At 46.4% G+C, this 21,514-nt stretch overlaps 1 protein-coding gene across 8 annotated transcripts in view; it reads left to right on the top strand.

Annotated features, from left to right (window-relative positions):
- The window catches only part of TBL1XR1 (TBL1X/Y related 1), a 230,558-nt gene that overhangs the window by 184,695 nt on the left and 24,349 nt on the right, over positions 1-21,514 (top strand). For 7 of the 8 annotated variants that reach the window (XM_061637357.1, XM_061637351.1, XM_061637353.1 and 4 more), the window contains 4 exons: positions 10,676-10,821; positions 14,132-14,351; positions 17,998-18,130; positions 19,698-19,839. In XM_061637357.1, the coding sequence (XP_061493341.1) occupies positions 10,676-10,821; positions 14,132-14,351; positions 17,998-18,130; positions 19,698-19,839 (641 nt within the window). The remainder of the gene's footprint in view (positions 1-10,675; positions 10,822-14,131; positions 14,352-17,997; positions 18,131-19,697; positions 19,840-21,514) is intronic. The other variant, XM_061637358.1, reaches the window with a different exon arrangement.

The raw sequence follows: 21,514 nt of genomic DNA, 5'->3' as shown, positions 1-21,514 counted from the left end.
CTACCCTTTCATTTGCATAGCCCCATCCTGACCTCTGCCTCTTGATGTTGTCACTGTTGCAGCACTTGTGAAATCAGTTTTTCTGTTCTCCGCTGTAAGCAACAAAAGGGGAACTTTCTGAGGTTCTAATTACCTATGAATGGAAAACCACAATAGCTTAAGATGAATCACTTACTCACAATGGATTTACCTTTCCAGGGCAAGCAAATAAATAACAAGTTAACATCCAGTAATCCTAATTTTCCTATTTGCAAAACGATAATTATGCTGCTCTTGAAACGGCATGCAGAAATAATGCATGCCTGGTGCTGGTGCGTGCACACAGTTAAAATGCTTCGTCATGAAGTTAATCCTCCCCTGTGTAGAAAAATATTCTCCCTTGTCCTACGCAATTCAGAAATAAATGGAAACGGGGGGAGGATAAACAAATGAATCACTGTCTCACCAGAGCCTTTTGGGTTGATAGACTTGACCAAGGTTTACAAAGGAAATAAGGGATGGTTCACCGGATAACAGCAGAGCAGCAGTTAAATATAACTAGCATTACTACAGCAAATTTTCTGCTACAGACTTTGGTAAATAAATCTTGAGAGCAAATCCTGTCATTTAGGAAAAGTTAGTTCTGCACTTGCTTGCTTCCAAAACTCTGCTACTTCAGAATGCAAGGGGAATAGCAGAGAACATAACGAAAAGCCCTGCTGGATCAGACCACAGGGCAATCTTGCCTAGCATTCTGTCCGCGCAGTGTCCAACCAGATGCCCGTGGGAAACCCACAGGCAGGACAAGAGGTTGGAAAAATGAGAGAGAAATTGACAGATTTGTCCATCCCTTACTATATCACTCTGTTATGTTAGTCTTCATTCAACATCACTGGCAAAATGCTCCTACTGTTTTGAAGAGTTTAGCAATAGCATCTGCTGGGTCTTCTGTAGGTCTCTGATGACCTTCTGCTGACTTCTAAAGACTATTATTAAGGCATGGCTTTGGCCTGTGGTTTAATCTGATTTTATTGCTGGTCATTTTTAGTAAGTTTTAATTTGCTTCTGTTCTTATTGATTGGTTGTATCTCATTTTGTTTTTAGCTTGTTACCTCTTTCAATGTGATTGTTGTTATTATTGTCAGCCACCTTTAGCATCAAACAGAGAAGCACAATAAAAATCAAATTAAAAAATGCTAAGTGGAGATCTTCGTACAGTCTTCCATTGCACAAGTGGTACTAGCTTGTCTAGTTGCTCCCTCTGCACCAACGTTAACTGTTCCAGCTCTGACTAAAATCTCCTCCAGACCCTCAGCCAGCAATGAGGGGACCTGCTTTTCCATGGGAACCATGTTATTCAGCACAGTTGCAGTCCATATGTAAATACAGCAAGCACATGGACAGAAGGGGAAGGGCCATTGCCCAGTGGTAGAGCATCTGCTTTGAATGCAGAAGGTCTCAGGTTCAAATCCCGACATCTCCAGGTAGGACTAGAAGAGTTTCCTGTCTGAAACTGTGGAGAAGCCTCTGCCTGTCATTGTAGGCAGCACTGAGCTAGACATCCAAGGGTTTGACTCAGTATAAGACAGCTTCCTATGTTTCTAAGCAATTCCTTGGCTCTGCCTTTTCTTGTGGGTTGCTGAATTTGTGGAAGGGCGTAGGCCTGTGGGAAAGCCACTACCCCCCATCAACCCCTGCCCATCAGCATCATGAGTGTCGGGAGGATGAGCTGGGCTCCTGGGGGGTTGTCAGAAGAGGATTCAAATGGCTGGCAGAGGGAGGAGGGAGGAACTTACCCTCTGTGGAGCGAAGCCGAAACAGAGGACATGCCAGAGATAGGGTCGCCTAGCAACGGGGAGCCTGAGAGCCTTGAAGTTTTAGAATCCCCCCCAGACATTCCCAGGCCCTCCCTTCTCCGCAGCTCAGAGCAAGAGGGAGGGCTGATCACAGCAGAAAGGCGGAGAGATGGTTTACCCTCAGCTCCTCCTTTATCACCCATAGGGGAATCGGACACTTCAGAAGAGGAGGAGGTGATGCCTCCCCCCTCATCACGCACACGCAGACGGTTGAAAAGACAGGAGAGAAGGGGGGGAAGGCGGGCAGTACCTGAGGGGGAGTTAAGGAGGAGCGAAAGGTTGCGCGCCCGTTTAGCCCCTTCTTAAAGAACAGGCGGGAAGCAGCCCCTTGCTCTGTCAACTTTCTCCCAATGTCGCAGGACCTGTATCCCTGTATTGCTTCATGAGAAAGCGCAGTCTTTGTTGGACATTACTCTAATAAAACACGAATTAACTACAACCTCTGGTCTGGTTCCTGAGTCGCATCCTGGGCCTGACAGCTTGACAGAGCCACCTAAATCACCCTCAATGCTCTCTTCACTTGACTGGGACAAGATGTCAAAGGGAGCAGCGGGGGGGACGAACCCCACTTCTGAGACGGAAGAAGTGAAACTCTTGAGGACTAAGGTAGCTGAATTGCAGACGGATGTCCAAGCCCTGCTAGCAGCAGTCAAGGCGCTGAAGACGGATAATCAAACCTTGAAGGCCACGATAGACCAGATGCAAACAGCCCCTCCAGCTGCCGCAGTAAAGGTTCCCATTGGATTGCCCCCAAAATACGCGGGACAAAGTGATCAGTTGGCAACTTTCGTGGCTCAATGTGAGTTATATCTGGATGTCAGGCACATGGAGTTTCCAGACGATGGGGCTAAAGTGGCCTTCGTGATTAGCCTCCTGGAGGGAGAAGCTGCAAAATGGGTGACTCCGTATCTCGTGAGAAAAGATACTGTCTTAAAAAGGTACAGAGGATTTATACAGGAGATGACCGAGATGTTCCAAGACCCGCAAAGGGCTGAAACAGTAGCGCGGCAACTAGGCGCTCTGAAGCAAGCTAAAGGGACTGTTTCCGAGTACACTAACGCTTTTAAAATTCTGTCCCAGGAAACTGGTTACAATGACGCCGCCCTGATGTTTATGTACCGGAGTGGATTAAATGCTGAAATCCTGGATGAGTTGGCCAGGACCTCCCCCCACCGCTGACCTACCAGGGCTCATCCGGCTATGCCTACAGATAGATCACCGGATGGAAGGAAGGCGCCTGGAAAGGAAGCAGGAGGTCCCGAGATACTCAGCCTCGGCATCTCGCAGCAAGACTTCCCTCTGCAGGAATGGCAGGTAATGCAGCTGAGGGACAGGGAGGGGCTAGGCCAAGACTGTCGGAAGAAGAAAAGGAAAGATGACGCCGGGAACGTTTATGCTTTTATTGTTCAAAGCCGGGCCACGTGGCCAGAGACTGTGGACTAAAAGGGGGGAAAGCTGAGCTGTCGGGAAACTAGAACACCCAGTCCACGTGCAGGCCGGTGGACTGGGGGCAGCGTTGTATAAAGGCCCCCCAACGATCCAACCTCCCTCAAAGGGGGTGTTGGTCTTGCCTATTCGGATTACAACTTCCAGAGGAGTGGTGTTTAATTCCACTGCCTTAATTGACAGTGGAGCCTCCACAAATTTTATTGATGTAAAGTTAGTCAAGCGTCATGGAATTTCCCGGTGGAAACTGAACGCTCCCCTAGCTGTGGAGACTATCGATGGGAGATCCCTGAAGTCAGGAGGGGTGACACAAGCCACGGAGGAAGTGAAACTTCAAATCCCTGGGCACGAAGAGTTCATTTCGCTATACGTGTCAGATCTCTCGAACTTTGAGGTGATTCTGGGAATGCCCTGGCTAGCAAAGCATGAACCCACAATAAGTTGGAAGGAGGCGGTGGTGTGGTTCACCTCACAGTATTGCCAGGAGAACTGTCAACCTGAAGGAATCAAGAACACCTTAGCGGGGGCAGTGCAAGAGATCGAGCAAGTGACCCTGCCGCCAAAGTATGAAGAATTCAAAGATGTGTTTGATGAAAAGGAGGCAGAGACTTTACCCCCCCCACCGCCCTTACGACTGTGCGATTGATCTAGTGCCAGGAGCCAGCATTCCATCAGGGAGAATCTACTCTCTCACAGAGATTGAGAGGGAGGCCCTGAAGGAATTCCTGGATAAAAACCTGAGGCGAGGATTCATACGCCCCTCACAATCCCCTGCTGGAGCGCCACTATTGTTTGTGAAAAAGAAGGGGGGAACTCAGACCCTGTAACGACTATCGCGCATTGAACCAGATCACCATCCCCAACAGCTACCCGCTGCCCCTGATCTCAGAGTTGTTGGACCGACTGCGCTCTGCAAAAATCTTCACAAAGTTGGCTTTGAGAGGAGCGTACAATCTGATCAGGATGAAGCAGGGAGATGAATGGAAAACAGGGCTCTTGACTGCTTACGGACAGTATGAATACCTGGTCATGCCGTTCGGGCTTTGTGGAAGTTCAGGAATTTTTCAAAAATTCATGAACGACGTGTTTAGAGACTTGCTGGACACATATGTAATCTGTTACTTAGATGATATCCTGGTGTTCTCAAAGAACCAGGAAGACCACGACCAGCATGTGAAGACGGTGTTGCAGAGACTGAGAGAAAATCACCTGTATGCTAAATTAGAGAAATGTGGATTTGACCTCAAGTCTCTAGACTTCCTTGGATATCGAATCTCAGCGGAAGGCGTGGAGATGGACCCAGGGAAAGTAAGCTGCATATTGGACTGGGGCCAACCTGTCACCAAAAAGAATGTACAACGGTTTTGGGGGTTTGCCAATTATTACAGAAAGTTCATTCCAGGGTTTTCCAAATTAACAGCTCCTCTGACTGATTGTTTAAGGGGAAAGAAGAAGTTTCAATGGACAGAGAATGCCACCCAGGCCTTTGAGGAGCTGAAGAGAAGGTTCGCTTCCGAGCCCATTCTGCACTTTGCTGACCCGATCCGCCCTTTCATCGTGGAAGCAGATGCTTCAGATTTTGCTATCGGGGGGGGGGTCCTTCTGCAATTAGACCAAGAAGGAAAGGAGCTGCACCCCTGTGTGTACTTCTCTCAGAAGTTAAAGCCTGCAGAGAAGAATTACACAGTTTGGGAGAAGGAGCTGCTGGCCATCAAGGACTCTTTTGAAAACTGGAGACAATACCTAGAGGGGGCCCCTCATCAGATCGAAGTGCGCTCCGACCACAAGAACCTGGAAAGCCTCCAAACCGCCAGAAAGCTGAACCAGAGACAAATAAGATGGTCCCAGTTCTTCACCAGGTTTAACTTCAAGATCACTTACCATGCCCAAGCCAAAAACCAGAGAGCTGATGCCTTATCCAGACAGCCACAGTACAAAGAAAGTGAATCCGAGGACCAGCCTCAGTACGTGATCCCGCCAGAGAAATTAATGTTGGGATCATGCCAGTCTTCGTGGGAAGAGGAACTCAAAAAGGCACAGCAAGAAGATGCAGACGTACTAAAATATGGGCAGGAGACGGGACAAAGTCAAGACTCAGAAGTAACCTTTCACTGGAGGAATGGACTATTATGGTTCAAAACAGCCAGATATGTGCCAGAAGGAGAATTAAGGCTCAGAATCCTACGCCAGTGCCATGATTCCATCACAGGGGACACTTTGGGATTTACAAGACCATTCAGAACGTGGCCAAGGACTTCTGGTGGCCTAAAATGCGTAGGGATATTGAAAGCTATGTAAAGTCCTGTTCTGTCTGTCTGCGGACAAAAACACAAACAGGAAAACCAGCAGGACTGTTACAACCGCTACCTGTCCCACATGAACCCTGGAAGGATCTCTCCATGGATTTTATAACTGATCTACCCAAATCCCAAGGAATGACAGCCGTTTTAGTCGTGGTAGATCTGCTCACCAAAATGGCGCATTTCCTCCCTTGTGCGGGCCTTAGAGACTAAGGAAACGGCCAAGTTATTCATCAAAGAAGTCTACCGACTGCATGGGTTGCCAAACAGTGTAGTCTCAGACCGAGGAACTCAGTTCACAGCCAGATTTTGGAGAGCAATGTGGAAACAGTTGCAGACGGAATTAAAACTCTCCTCCGCCCATCACCCCCAGACAGATGGGCAAACGGAACGCTTGAACGCTGTTTTGGAAAGATATTTAAGAAGTTATGTGTCCTATCAACAGACTGACTGGGTATCATATTTGCATTTTGCAGAGTTCGCCTACAACAATTCTCTGCACTCCAGCACTCAACAAACCCCATTCTTCGCGAATTATGGATTCCATCCTAAATTCTTTCCAAGCAGCTCAGAAGGAATGCTGGTACCGGCAGCTGAGGACTTCCTAAAAGAATTGCAAGCGGCGCAACAAACACTGAAACAGCAGTTAAACGAAGCCAAAACGGAGTACAAGCGAGTTGCTGACCTGCACAGGAAGGAGGGCCCCCCCCTTCAACCAGGAGACCAGGTATGGCTGTCCACCCGTTTCCTCCAGATGCCGGGCAAATGTAGAAAATTACAAGACAAGAGGGTGGGTCCTTTTGAAATAGAAACTCAAATTAATCCCGTGGCGTACTGGCTGAAGCTACCTGACATGTTTAAAATACATCCTGTGTTTCATCGATCCCTCTTGACGAAAGCTGCCCCTCCCAGTGAGCTGCGGCCGGAGGAGCCTCCTGGGTCCCCACTCCTGATAAATGAGCAGCTTGAGTTTGAAGTTGAGGAAATCTTGGATTCCAGGATCAGACGCCACAAGCTGCAGTATTTGATTCACTGGAAGGGCTATGGAGTGGCTGACAGATCATGGGAAAATGCAGATGATGTGCATGCTCCAGAGTTAGTAAAACTTTTCCATCAACGTTTTCCTCACCGCCCCAAGCCAGACAGGGGGAGGGGGGCACAGCTTGAGAAGGGGGATGGTGTCGGGAGGATGAGCTGGGCTCCTGGGGGGTTGTCAGAAGAGGATTCAAATGGCTGGCAGAGGGAGGAGGGAGGAACTTACCCTCTGTGGAGCGAAGCCGAAACAGAGGACATGCCAGAGATAGGGTCGCCTAGCAACGGGGAGCCTGAGAGCCTTGAAGTTTTAGAATCCCCCCAGACATTCCCAGGCCCTCCCTTCTCCGCAGCTCAGAGCAAGAGGGAGGGCTGATCACAGCAGAAAGGCGGAGAGATGGTTTACCCTCAGCTCCTCCTTTATCACCCATAGGGGAATCGGACACTTCAGAAGAGGAGGAGGTGATGCCTCCCCCCTCACCACGCACACGCAGACGGTTGAAAAGACAGGAGAGAAGGGGGGGAAGGCGGGCAGTACCTGAGGGGGAGTTAAGGAGGAGCGAAAGGTTGCGCGCCCGTTTAGCCCCTTCTTAAAGAACAGGCGGGAAGCAGCCCCTTGCTCTGTCAACTTTCTCCCAATGTCGCAGGACCTGTATCCCTGTATTGCTTCATGAGAAAGCGCAGTCTTTGTTGGACATTACTCTAATAAAACACGAATTAACTACAACCTCTGGTCTGGTTCCTGAGTCGCATCCTGGGCCTGACAATGAGAGAACACTATAGGGAAGTGACTTCCATGGGCTGCTTTTAAACTGGGGGTTGAGTCAGACTGCACACACTGATATACATTCAACCTCTGAGTGGTAATCTAACCTGGCATGTTGATAAAGAAAAAAAGAGAAGTGTCAATGGTGGTTTTGTATTTTTCACTAATATTTGCTGGTAATGTCTGATTGCTCCCCTCACTCTTTCTCGTTCTTAAATTAGTTCTTTAAAAATTCCTTTTTTATTTTATGGGTTTATTTATTTATTTATTTGTTAAATTTTTATACCGCCCCACTAGCATAGCTCTCTGGGCGGTGTACAACAGAAAGTATATACAATAAAATCACATAAATCGGTACAAAAACATATATATAAAAATCCACAAATCTAAAACCAAATTGAACATATTAAACTAAAATGCCTGAGCAAAGAGAAAGGTTTTAACTTGGCACCGAAAAGATAGCAATGTCGGCGCCAAGCACACCTCAACGGGAAGACTATTCCACAATTCAGGGGCCACCACTGAGAAGGCCCTGGTTCTGGTAACCATCCTCCGAGCCTCTCTATAAGTCGGAACTCGGAGGAGGGCCTTCGATGTTGAACGTAGTGTACGGGCAGGTTCATATCGGGAGAGGCGTTCCAGGAGGTATTGTGGTCCTGCACTGTATAAGGCTTTATAGGTTAAAACCAACACTTTGAATCTGGCCTGGAAACATATAGGTAGCCAGTGCAAGCGGGCCAGAACAGGTGTTATATGTTCGGACCGCCTGGTCCTCATTATCAGCCTGGCCGCCGCATTTTGCACTAGCTGTAGTTTCCGGACCGTCTTCAAAGGCAGCCCTACGTAGAGCGCATTGCAGTAATCCAGTCGAGAGGTTACCAGAGCATGGACAACTGAGGTGAGGTCCTCCCTGTCCAGATAGGGATGTAGCTGGGCTACCAACCAAAGTTGGTAGAACGCATTCCGTGCCACCGAGGCTACTTGAGCCTCGAGTGACAGGGAAGGATCTAAGAGTACTCCCAGACTACGAATCTGCTCCTTCAGGGGGAGTGTAACCCCATCCAGAACAGGGTGCATATCCACCATCTGATCAGAGAAATCACCCACCAACAGCATCTCAGTCTTGTCTGGATTCAGCCTCAGTTTATTAGCTCTCATCCAGTCCATTATCGCAGCCAGGCAACGGTTCAGCACATTGACAGCCTCACCTGAAGAAGATGAAAAGGAGAAATAGAGCTGCGTGTCATCAGCGTACTGGTGGCAACGCACTCCAAAACTCCTGATGACCGCACTCAGCGGCTTCATATAGATGTTAAAAAGCATGGGGGACAGAACTGACACCTGCGGGACTCCACATTGGAGAGCCCACGTTGTCGAGCAATGTTCCCCAAGCACTACCTTCTGGAGACGACTCGCCAGGTAGGAGCGGAACCACTGCCAAGCAGTGCCCCCAACTCCCAACTCCACGAGCCTCTCCAGAAGGATACCATGGTCGATGGTATCAAAAGCCGCTGAGAGATCAAGGAGAATCAACAGTTACACTCCCTCCGTCCCTCTCCCGACATAAGTCATCGTACAGGGCGACCAAGGCTGTCTCAGTGCTAAAACCGGGCCTAAAACCCGATTGAAATGGATCTAGATAATCGGTTTCATCCAGTAGCGCCTGGAGCTGGGCAGCAACCACTCGTTCCAAGATCTTGCCCAGGAATGGAACATTCGCTACTGGTCTGTAGCTATTAAGGTCTTCTGGGTCCAAGGAAGGTTTTTTCAGAAGTGGTCTCACTACTGCCTCTTAGACAGCTAGGGACCACTCCCTCTCGTAAAGAGGTGTTTCTCACTTCCCTGGCCCAGCCAGCTGTTCCAGCCCTGCTAGTTTTTATTAGCCAGGAGGGGCAAGGATCTAGTACAGAAGTGGTTGCACGCACCTGTTCCAAGTACCTTGTCCACATCCTCGAGCTGAGCCAACTGAAACTCATCCAATAAAACATGACAAGACTGTGCTCCGGATACCTCATTAGGATCAACTGCTAACTGGGTTAAATTATATCCACCCAAAGCTGTGCTTTGGACACCAACCTACGGCTATTCTTGGGCTCAAATGGGGATTCTCCATTAAGCAAGCAAAGCTTTCCTACAGTCACAGAAGAGATTGGTCATATGTGTGCATGGGGAGCCCTTGCATGCATTGCAGATCTATTACCTCGGGTCATTTGTACATTGCAACCTGAAGCATTGGTCACAGTCCATTGAACTATTCAGGCTGCTGAAGTCTTGTCAATTACAAACGGGATTTAAAATGCTCTCAGCTGTATGTTGGTAGAAACACTGTTTTGCAGCAACTCAACTGTATTTGATCACGTTGTTTGAGCGCTATGCACATTTACAATGGGGACGAGGCGTCTGAAACCAGGAGGTGGGTTTGATTTAGGAGCTCAAGGGAAGCAGGAGTATTTGGTGAGAAAACCAATAAGGATTTGGGAGAGACCATGGAAAGTTGTGGCTTACTAGACATCAGCAGCCCCTTAACTAGAATGAAACGTGGGGAAGAACCATAATGACAGAGGGGCTGCAAGGGCTAGGGAGAACTCAGCTGATCCTGGATAGATAGTGAAAAGTGCACTGCACTTTTCACTATCCATCCAAACCCCAGCTGGGCAGTGGGCTGAGCATGATGGAGCAGCACAGCCACTGCCACATCTGGAGTTCTGTCACTCGTGCCAGCCAGGGAGAGGCAAAAACCAGTCCTGGGCTATGCTATCTTGGAGGTGGCATAGCAAGTAACGATCAGGCCCAGTGCAATCAAGTGACAGCAGTGGGGGCTTTTTGCAGGTTGCCACCAGCAGGAAGCACAGTGTAGATGGAGTGGGGAGCTCCACTGGCAGAGGCCGGCAGAGCTGTTCTGGGTGGAGCAGAGTGGGGATTTGGTTTGCCCCCTAAAATGCCATAAAATATAAACAAACCGTAGAAAACAGTGAAACTCGCAGCAGTCCATAATAACCAGGAGGGCCCAAAATCAAGTTTTAGTTTCCAGAAGGGTAGCCATGTCAGTTTATTGTGGCAAAAAGAACAGTGTTTTGTGGCACCTTCAAATACTATCAGATTTCTTATGGCATAAGTTTTTGTGGGCTGTAGTCAGGCCACTTTTCAGAGTGCAATAAAGTGAAGGATGACAAGGCACAGAGCTGCCAGTCCTTAATTTTTTTTCCTCTAGGCAAAGCTGTTGCTGGCCTCAGCCTGGCAATGTAACATTCCTTGTGTGAATGAACACATCCTTATAACCTCCCCCTTGTCTTTAGGGTTTTCTCATTCAGCATTTACCTTTGGTATTGAGAGCCATATCAGCCAGTCTAACATCAACGGTGCTCTGGTGCCCCCAGCTGCCTTGATTTCCATCATCCAGAAAGGCTTGCAGTATGTAGAGGCAGAAGTCAGTATTAATGAGGTAAGGCGATCTCTTGTCATCTGTAGGCAATTTCATATACTTTCATAGATCTACAGAAAATGTTTATTATGTTGGGCATATCTGCCAGTCTTCCCCACCCCCCTCCTTCTTGACTTTCCTGCTTTGTTTGTTTATTATTATGCTGGATCTTCTGTTGTTTGTGTTTGCCAGACGTTTTCTCGCTGAAGAATACTGGAATATTATGAAGATATGTGTGGGGTTCAATCAGGGCAGCCATTTGTTGCCATGTTTGATGCATAGTGGCGTGCTTCCTCAAAACAGTCTTACTTTATCAGACTGCTGTAATCCAGAGATCATATATTAAAGTTCTTCTGGTATTCATGTGATTAGAACTTGTGTGATGCGGTTCTGGGCAAGCCTAAGAAAGTTAAGAGAGTTTTCATGAGGAGGACTCCTAACCTGTAAAAGAGTGAAATGCAGCATCCAGATAGTTTCAACTCTCTGTCACAATACACTTTATTCAGGGTATTGCTATCTGAGACGTCAAGCAGACAGGTCATCCTGTGGGCATTCAACAACCCTAATGAGCCAATGGAGCAGGAGAGGCATATTTGAGGACACTGTGATTTCAGTTTCCTCTCATTTGGTGCAATAATCTGCCTAGTCTTTTGTAAAGGCATATTTATTCTGAATGTATACCCTGATTTGTCCCATAGGCAGGAGTGGGGAACCTCAGGCCTGGGGACTGAATGTGGCCTTTGGGACACTTCCCAGGCTGCATCCCTCACCAGCCCTGCTCCACTCCTTCCTTGAGTGCTTTTGCCTGGTGTGTCCTTACTCTGGGATAATGCCTCTTGCTTGCCTGGAGGGAGGGGGAGGAGAGAGAATGTGTAAAAATCTCTGGTTTGTTGTCTGGTTGGAAGTACACTACTGTACAAAGGTAAGAAGCACATCCATTGCTTTACCCACACCCTCTTTTGCCTTGGGCCATGCCCACCTCTGCGTGCATCTCCTGGACTGAAAAAAGTTCCTTGCCTCTGCAAAGATGGCTTACTGTAATTATGTTCCTCCTTGGCTTTTCCAGTCTAATGGGAATCTATGCACTTTGTCCTACTCCTTTGTAACTAACCTTTCCATATGAAGATTTTTTTAAAAAAAACAATCCCCAAACAAATTATTTCCCTCCTATTCCCAAGATGGGAAAATTTTGATGTGAGGCCTTGCAGTTGTTTACTTCAGCCATTTGCCTGCCAAGTGGGTGTTTTATCAGGTCCCTTAATTCTGCTTGGTAATCCAGGTTGTCCCTTGGTCTTGCACGAGGAGCCTTTTCAGTGTGTCAGTTGAGGCCCAGCAGCCATTTCCATCATCTTTTGATATCCCTCTCCTTTCCCTTTGAATGGGAAGAAAGAGAGCATTCACAGCTTTCAGTGAAAAGAAATATCTGGGAAGGACATGAGTCCAAGGGAAGCATGGAGAATAAATGAGGGAGGCTGCCCATCACAAGGAATTCCCTGAGCATCTAAAAATAAACCAAAAGATATGTATACGCAGGAAGATTTCATGAGGCCATTTCTGAATTGCAAAAGCAAATTTATTTGCATTATTTTGCCCTTTAATACATGCCTAGATATTTTTCATGAAAATTTATTTATTTAAAATATTTCTATCCCGCCCTTCTACCCCACAATGGGGCACTGAGGGCGGCTTACAATAAAATCGCACTCACACAATAAAATTATACAGAATAAAACAGTAAGTTAAAATATATAAAATACAATTATTTAAAATACATACAATACAATAATAAGCATAAATATACAAACAAACTCAGAAACCTACATGTATATATATGAGTACAAATATGGGGAGATAATAGTAAAAGCCACAAGATAAAAATTTAAAAAGAGAAAATTAAAAATGTAGAAACAGTGTCAAACTCACCCATCAGACTCTCTCAAAGGCCCTCTGGAACAGGATAGTTTTTACAAGTTTCTGGAAAACCATCAGGGAAGGAGCAGAACGGGCTTCTTGAGGCAGTGAATTCCAAAGCCTAGGAGCCACAACTAAAAAGGCTCTCTCATGCATGCCTGTCAGTCTGACATCTTTAATTCCAGGCACGCAGAGGAGACTAGCGGTAGATGATCTTAAATCCAGGGCAGGAGCCTAAGAGAAAACGTCTTAGTCCCTGCGCTAAGAAGCCAGGCAGATAGAGCTGGATCAAGTCTGGCCCTGTCAGATCCATCCATCCATGGCCTGGTAATACACATCAGGTCAGCTCCCTCATCTCTGATCAAATAGTGGATGAACATTAACCTGGTGTTTACTAGCAGCAGCACCAGTCTGGAGGGCTGACTAACATGACGATCCAGTTCCCAAGGGTAGGGAGAATGATCCAATAGAAGTTGAGAGCCTGAAAAATCTTATCTAATCTGATGGCCTTGGATAGCTTCACTTCTTTTTAGCTTTAAGACCAAGCTGGGGAACCTTTGGCCCTCCTGGTGTTGCTGAACTACCAATCCCTTCATCCCTGATCTTTGGCCATGATGGCTGGGACTGATGGGAGTTGGAGCCCAACAACATGTGGAGGCCCAGAGGTTCCGAGGCCACCCACTGAGTGTAGGGTAGTATTTTTGTTAGTATTTTCTGGGGGAAAGACATAAGAAACATAGGAAGTTGCCTTATACCGAGTCAGATCATTGGTCCATCCAACTCAGTATTGTCTACACTGACTGGCAATGGCTCTCCAGGGTTCCAGGCTGGGTACGCTCCCAGCCCTACCTGAAGATGCTGGGGATTGAACCTGGGGCCTTCTGCCTGCAAGCAGTTGCTCTACCACTGAGCTATGGCCCTTCTGCAACCTGAGTGAACTGGACATGACACATGGACCTTATGTGGCCTACTCTACCATTTGGCAACCCCTAGGTAAAGGAAAGGAAACTTGTTGCCCTTCAGGTGATGTTGGAGCCAGAGTAGACAATACTGAGCAATGGACTGACTCTGTGTAAGATAACTTCATTTGTTCATAGTCAAAATACTAGAGAGTAATTTAAGTGCTCAGTTGACCTGCATATGAACTCTGCCGTTACTCCTAAAATTCTTCTTAAAAGGGTTGAGAAATAACGGGGTTGGAAGGGTTGGTGGTATCTGAATGAAAAAGACAAAAAGACTGACTACTGCACAGAGTACTTTGCAAAGTTCTATAGAAGTTATAATTAATAATAAATGCAAGTTTTATGCTCTTATCCTGAGGTATTTGTTATCCTGAGATACTTGTTGGAAATTTCACCTGTCATTAAAAATCTGCTTTTTCTCTCTGATCTGCCTCCCACACCCCTGCTCTCCAAATTAGGATGGTACTTTGTTTGATGGTCGGCCGATAGAGTCTCTCTCGTTGATAGACGCCGTAATGCCCGATGTGGTACAGACAAGACAGCAGGCCTATAGAGACAAACTTGCACAGCAGCAGGCAGCTGCAGCAGCAGCAGCAGCTCCAACCAACCAGCAGGGGTCTGCGAAAAATGGTGAAAATACTGCAAACGGAGAAGAAAATGGAGCACACACTATAGCAAGTAAGTAAGAAGGGTCACATAGTTTTGCTGTTACTGTTAAGTTGTAAATTTCATGGAAAGCAGTCTACATGCAATATATCAGTACAGGTGGGCCCCACTTATACGGCAGGTTCCGTTCCGGACTGCTGCCGTAAAGCGGAAATTGCCGTAAAGTGGAAAGCATTGAGAATAATGGGTGCGTTGTGCGAAAATGCCGCAAAAACGCAAAACTGGCTTTAAAGTGGGGAATTGAAAGCCGCCGCAATAGCAGAACGCCGGTAAGTGAAGCGCCGGTAAGCGGGGCCCTACTGTATGCTGTTTCTCATTATTCAAGTAACTGATTGTGTTTGCTGTCCGGGATAGAGCCGCACTGAATTGTCTGTAAGCATTTGGAATGGATGTGGGGGGGGGGGGTTGGGGGGGGAGCTTGAAATGTCTTGTTCCCCAGTCACGCACTTTTATTTGCAACAGTTCTCAGCTGTTAATGACCCCTCACTGCTGCTCCTTTGGTGCCATTTTTTGAGGGCTTCTTTTTTTTTTTTCTGGTGAACAGCTCCTTGAAAGTTCGGACTAAAAGCCAGAGCAGATCCACTGCCCCACTGACATAGGAGCCACCCGTTTCCACTGATCTTGCCTCCTCCTGGATCATTCCCCCAGGACTGGGAACTGGGTTGTCATGTCAGTCAGCCTTCCATCCTTGCGCTGTTGCTAGTAATTACCAGACTGATCCATAATACTTATCCACTGTTTGATCATCGATGAGGGGGCTTCTGGGTAGCTGCTGCTGTATTAATTGAAGGACTATGCACACAGAGCATTATTCGTGAAATGTGTCCTCTAGGAGAGTTGGGATGCAGCTCCTGTCTGTGCAAAGTGATCTTCTGTCCTACAAGTTTTTTTAAAAGTGAATAGAGATGGGAAACGCAGTCAAAATCCTAAATTCAGGTTTTGTTGAGTTCCATCTTGCATGGCCTGTTCCTTATTTACTAGCATCCCTGTGGTCTACTAATTTATTTTAGATTTACAGTGTGAGAGTGCATACTCGCCTGTCACCAGCTGAGACAAAAGTAAATAAGTGATCCTGAGTTCACTCTTGCTTGAAAATTGCAGGATCAGAACAGGGTCTGTCTAGCGCAGCATTATATGCAGGAATCCCAGCAACATGCCAGCAGTACCTTGGAAAATAGTTTGCAGTCCACTGGTGATAGAAGGTAGACTGTGAGCCAAACTCTGTCCTGAAGTATTTTTCCAACACACGGCTATTATTTGTGTTGGTTTTGCAAAGTTAACATTTTATCTTGTACATGGAAACCTGTGGAAACACACGTTCTTTTTAAAACCAATGTCTTCATTCCTTTCCATGTTTGGATTTAAAAGCCGGGGGGAGAGGGATGCTTGTTAGCTGTGAGTTGCAGCTTATGCTAGAAATCCAGGCTACTGATGTAATGAGAAAGTGATGTGCCAGCCACCCCTGCTGGCTGAAAAGGCAAATGATATTGGCTTGCTGTCTGTCTTCACCGAAAGAAGTATTTACGTAGCTGCTGTAGTCAAAGCCAGTGATGCTGGGGTGGCCCTTCCGCTGCCCCCCCCACTCCTGTGTGTGTGCTTTTGCACATGTGCAGAAAGATCACTCTTAAATTAGACAGCAGACGTGCAGAGGTTGTGCATGACATAGGTCTCAAAAATGTACAATGGATTGAGTATGCTAATAATAACTTACCTTGCCTTCATCTCCCTTGACTTAATTTGATGTGATTTTTTTTGGTGTTTTAATTTCCTTTTGAATTATCAGAAAAGTGCTGGCACTAGCTTTGAACTGCTGAGGTTAACATAGAATGTTAATCTGACAGGGAAATATAGATTGATTATGATTTTCTTTCCAAAAGTGAGAGATAGTGACCGGTCTAAGGGTAGAGACACACTTGCAGTTGTACTGGTTTCAGTATGTCTCCAACTCTCTTTTATGAAGTCAGAAACACAGAATGCTAGTCAGACACCCCTTTTTACTCCAAAACCCGAGGAAATGCAGTGCCATTGTGTTTCTCTGTGAAATCAGCTTGCTTGCTTGCTTGCTTGCTTGCTTAATTAATTAATTAATTAATTAAATTTATTAGTCGCCCATCTGGCTGGCTGTCCAGCCATCTGGGCGACGTACAAAATAAAAACATAGAAATACATTAAAACATTAAAAATCTCAACAATAATAGTAAAACCTAACCCACCCCAAAAGCCTGCCTGAAGAGCCAGGTCTTCAAGGCCTGTCGGAAGCTCATCATAGAGGGGGCATGGCGGAGATCATTTGGGAGGGAATTCCACAGAGTGGGGGCCACAATTGAAAAAGCCCTCTCCCTAGTCCTCACCAGTCTAGCTGTTTTAACTGGTGGGATGGAGAGAAGGTCTTTTGAGGCTGATCTTGTTGAGTGGCATTGCAGATGATGTTGGAGGCGCTCTTTTATATAGACTGGGCAGAAACCGTGCAGGGTTTTAAAGGTCAAAACCAACACCTTGAATTGGGCCTGGAAAGCAACTGGTAACCAGTGCAACTCCTTCAGCACTGGAGTAATGTGATCTCGCCAGCGGCTGCCCTTAATCAGGCAAGCCGCCGCATTCTGTACCAGTTGCAGTTTCCGGACCGTTTTCAAGGGTAACCCCACATAGAGCGCATTACAGTAGTCTAGGCGAGAGGAGACCAGGGCATGTACCACCACTGGGAGCAGTTGGTTGGGAAGGTAGGGGCACAGTGTTTAGTAGATCAACTCTGTTGCCACTCCATGCTGTCACCAATGAAGCAGCTACAACTTTGCTGTAGGTTGGGCAGAGACAGTAATTGGCCCAACGCTTTGCTGCGGATGGTCCTAAAATGTCTGATCCCCAGTGGGGAAGAGACCTGTGCAAACCAGGGGCAAACACATTTTAAACTGAAGCCAGAGGAAAAAGTCTGGCTGCTTTTGAAGTAGCTAGTGTATCTGTAGCCTAATATTGCTCTTATCTTCATGGCCAGGTAAGGGATTTGAATCCACATCTCCCCAATCTAAGTTCCAGTGTTCTGTCCACTGCACTACACTGGCTGTCCAATTCCAGGGCCCAATTCCAGGTTGAGCACTTTGAAAACAGCTTGGTTGCCCCAGCGTATAGAAAGAATGCATCATTTCTGATGCTCAGATGTAGGTGCATGTATCAGAAAGCCCAATAATCTAGGGAGGCAAAAGGGCCACAGAAGAGAGAAGGGCCCAACAGGAGAGAACATGTGCTCAGAGTCGATGGCAAGAATATGGAACCACTAGCAGTCAGTGGGGGTGGGGGTGGAGGCACTTGCCTTGACATCACTGTGCTTGCCAGGAGAGGTGAGGGGAAATTGGCACCGTGTGAGCACCAGATTGGCTCTGCCAGGTCGTTTGCATCATGCTGACCTCCCAGTAAGTGTAGTGATACCAGTGATGGGAGGTCAGGTAAGCAGTGCTGCCCTCCTCACCACCTAGTAACTGCTGAAAACGATGCCAGTGGATTTGGCCCATCTGCACTATATATAAGAAGGTGGTGGGGTCGGGGCAGAGATGTTCCAGGCAACCGAGGTGAAGCATCATCACTGGTCCTGTGGGCCAAAGCAGGACACAAAGGAGCAAGTGGCTCAATAATAACTAATCAATTTTCTGTTGTTGTTATGCAGATAATCACACAGATATGATGGAAGTGGACGGTGATGTTGAAATCCCTTCTAACAAAGCAGTGGTGCTTCGTGGCCATGAATCTGAAGTATTCATCTGCGCATGGAACCCTGTTAGCGACCTTCTGGCCTCAGGGTATGTTTCTCCTACAGAAATCTGAAATTGTTCTTTACTCTGGTTGTAAATCATCACATAACATCACAGGCACAACCTGGGGGAAGGTTAGCACTCTGAGACAACTAAGCTGTGTGGGCTGTCCACTTGTAATCTGATGGGATTCCCATCTAGTTTTTCTTTGGTGGAGTGAACTCCCTTAGTTGTCATCTCTTGCGACATTAACCCACAATATGGTGGCACCCTGTCCTCCATCTTTTTTGTAGATATTTTATAAAGATACTAGTGTCACTCTGCTAGCTCCACTAAATCTTTCTGAGACTGCCACGGATGTCCCATGTCTGTTTATTTTAGTGCTGTGCTGAAAAATTCTCCCACATTTTCCCCGCACACACATCCCTTTTTCAACCAATTAATGAGAACAGAAATTGCATTTGAAAATTATCAAAGAGGAGAGAGAATTTCTGAGAAACCCTTATGAGTGCAGCTTTTTTGATACTCTTAACCGTACGTTCCAGGTGGCCAAGGGGTGTCCTTTCATTCTACAAAGGTGCTCTGTAGTGGTCTGTACTTTGCAGCCTTTCTGTGTGCTTACATTTCCTGAAAACACAGGATGTCCTCAGGTGGGCTTTCCTGTTAGCACAGTAAGGTGAGGAGGCTGACTACTGTCCACCTTACAGCAGTTCATTCTTTTTAAAAAGTCTTTCTCTTTTTAACATAATTGGTGCAGACCCCCCCCCAAAAAAAAACACACAAAAGGACTTCCTTTAAAAAACAAAATCAGCGAGCCTGCTGCTCTGAGGCACTCCACAACTTTCTGTGCTTCAATTAAAGCTCAGGAGAAGACATCATGAGGTAACTCCTCACGTGCAGATTTTTCAGATTGGGCAGCTGGGGAGGCTACAGAGTGCTGAAAACACATTTAAGAGAAAGAAAAACACCCACAGCCATTTCATGTACACTCCACCCTATACCCACCAAAATTCTGGAGCAACTCAAAAGCTCCCAGAGAATGAAAGAGAAAAATAGAAGCCTTTCTCACAGGGGAAGAAATATTTTGAAAAATTGGAGGACAGCTTTTGCCATAGTACTAGTTTATTTGCCAGTTGTCCCTATTTATTTTGCACCACAGGAAGTTGTTTGGTATCCTCCACTTGTGGATACCTTAATAGCAGCACAGTCCTTCTCCCAAGGCCCTAGGAATATGACTTTTGAATTCAACAATGGAGATGATAAAGCATGGACAACTGTGTTTAAAGTACATTTTTGTGTTTGCTTTGGCATAAATAAATGTAGTTTCTTGGCTCTTTGCAGTGGGGTAAGCGGTAAAGCATGCTATTTTTAGGACTGTAGAAACATCATCATTTGAGCCAACAAAATGAGGGCTGTGTAAATTCTTGCATAGAGAGGGGAAATGCAAAACCTGATTGAAGTCTTGGTAATAAAAACACTCTTATGTTTGGAATAGTTGTAACCGGACAGTGCTACCCATAACTTTTCTTCATGCAGATTGGTGATGGTGAACTCCCTGTGGTGGTGGTGGTGGTGATAAATTATTGGCTCAAAAAGGAACCTGTTTATTTTGCAGATCGGGAGATTCAACGGCAAGAATATGGAACCTTAGTGAAAACAGTACCAGTGGATCCACACAACTGGTCCTTCGGCACTGTATACGAGAAGGGGGCCAAGATGTACCAAGCAACAAAGATGTGACATCCCTAGACTGGAATGTAAGCAGAAGCTTCAGGTGTTCCAAATATACTTGGGAAAATCCAATTTTCAGTTCCAACACTTGAAGTTATGGGGGATGTTCATGGGGAGATGTTTCTGAATTGTGAGTTGTCAGCATCCCTTTTGTTGCTGCTTTGCTATCACCAAAGCACATAGTGACTGGTAAAGCAGATATCTTCTGAAATGTCAGCATTTTGTGTATCGGGGACATTATCCGAGAGACTGGATCACTGGTTGTGCAAGCCCAGCAGGGCTTCAGACTGGTTCAAGAAACACATCAGTTCTCTGTTCTGTGCAACAAAGAGGTTTCAAAGCTCAGCATACTTTAAAATGTGCCTTGTGATAGCGTGTTGGAGTTGTAAAGTCTTAATAGACATGCACAGTCCTTGCAAGCATTTATATTAGCTCTCTGGAATGGCAGTGGACAACCAGTGAAGGAAATCTAAAAGATTAAGTTCAGTTGCAAATAAGCTTTGTTTATAATAGTCCTAATTTAGCAACAAAAACCAGTACCAAGAGAAACCAAAGGGTATGGGTCAGGGGCTCCGTTGAGATGTTGCTGGACTGCAACACATATCAGTGCTAGCAGCATGGCCAATGGTCAGGGGTGATGGGAAATGTAGTCCAGCAACATCTGGAGGGCCACCGGTTTCCCAGCCCTGTTCTAGATGGAACAAAGGCATATTGGTGCAGAGTCCATGAACAGATTTCCCCTCCCCCCAAGTTTGTGCAAGAAAGACCCACACTGAAATAGTATCAGAATAGACTTTGGACAACATGTTGATCATTCTGAAAAAGCTATTAGAAGGAAAAATAGGGAGCAATTGGTAAAGCTCTACTAAAGAGAAGGCAAGAAAAAATGGTGGATTAAACCACAAAAAAGGTTAATAATCAGGAGCAGGTTGGCAGGACCCACTACACTAGCTTACCAGCAGGTGGGTCACCATTGTTTACCACAAGTGAGAGGGGTGGGGAGGTCAGGGTGGTTCAAATGCACCGGTGGAGCCAATCTGGAGCTCCTGCCGGTATTGTTGCATCGTGCAAGCCTCCCCCTTCATCCTCCTGGTAAGCAACAGTGACCCACCTTTCCGGAAGCTAGCACAATGGCTGCACACCCCTGCCCCCAATTTTTCTCTGTAGAATGAAACATAAGAAGAAGCTTCCTAACTATAACAGCAATTAATTAGTTTTGGGATGTTCTTTCCCTAGAAGTATTAAGGTATGGCTAGCTAATATCTCAGGAACGTCTTGGGTGTAGCAGATTTTGAGAGGAAAACCTTAGTTGTTTGGTTTGAGGGATGAGGAGGAAAGGGGTTGAATGGACACTTCCTGAGCAAAGACTGTTCCAGCATCAAAGCACCACCTGCAGTGCACTGTGATAAATTTGCATCATTTGTTAGCAGAATTAGGGTTGCCACCACATTTTGTCTAAAATGCAATTTCAAGGTGTGTTTCAAAGGCCCTTTGCTCTGGGAAAAAATCCAAGATATTTCAAGGGAAGAAATAAGAGTTTTATTAGCAAGACAAGCAACATTCCTCCAGAGAGTTCCACAGGGCCAAGAGCAACCCTGCATCAAGATTAGCTGTGTTTGCTCAAGAAGCACTGACATCACAGGGGGAATGTGCAGCCTGCCCGGGGAAACAGGAAAACCACTATTGTCAATTTTTGGAGGG

This window comes from Rhineura floridana, chromosome 7 (genome assembly GCF_030035675.1).
Source record: "Rhineura floridana isolate rRhiFlo1 chromosome 7, rRhiFlo1.hap2, whole genome shotgun sequence".
Taxonomy (NCBI): domain Eukaryota; kingdom Metazoa; phylum Chordata; class Lepidosauria; order Squamata; family Rhineuridae; genus Rhineura; species Rhineura floridana.
Note: the sequence above shows the minus strand (reverse complement) of the source record. Positions and strands in the feature narration are given on the sequence as shown.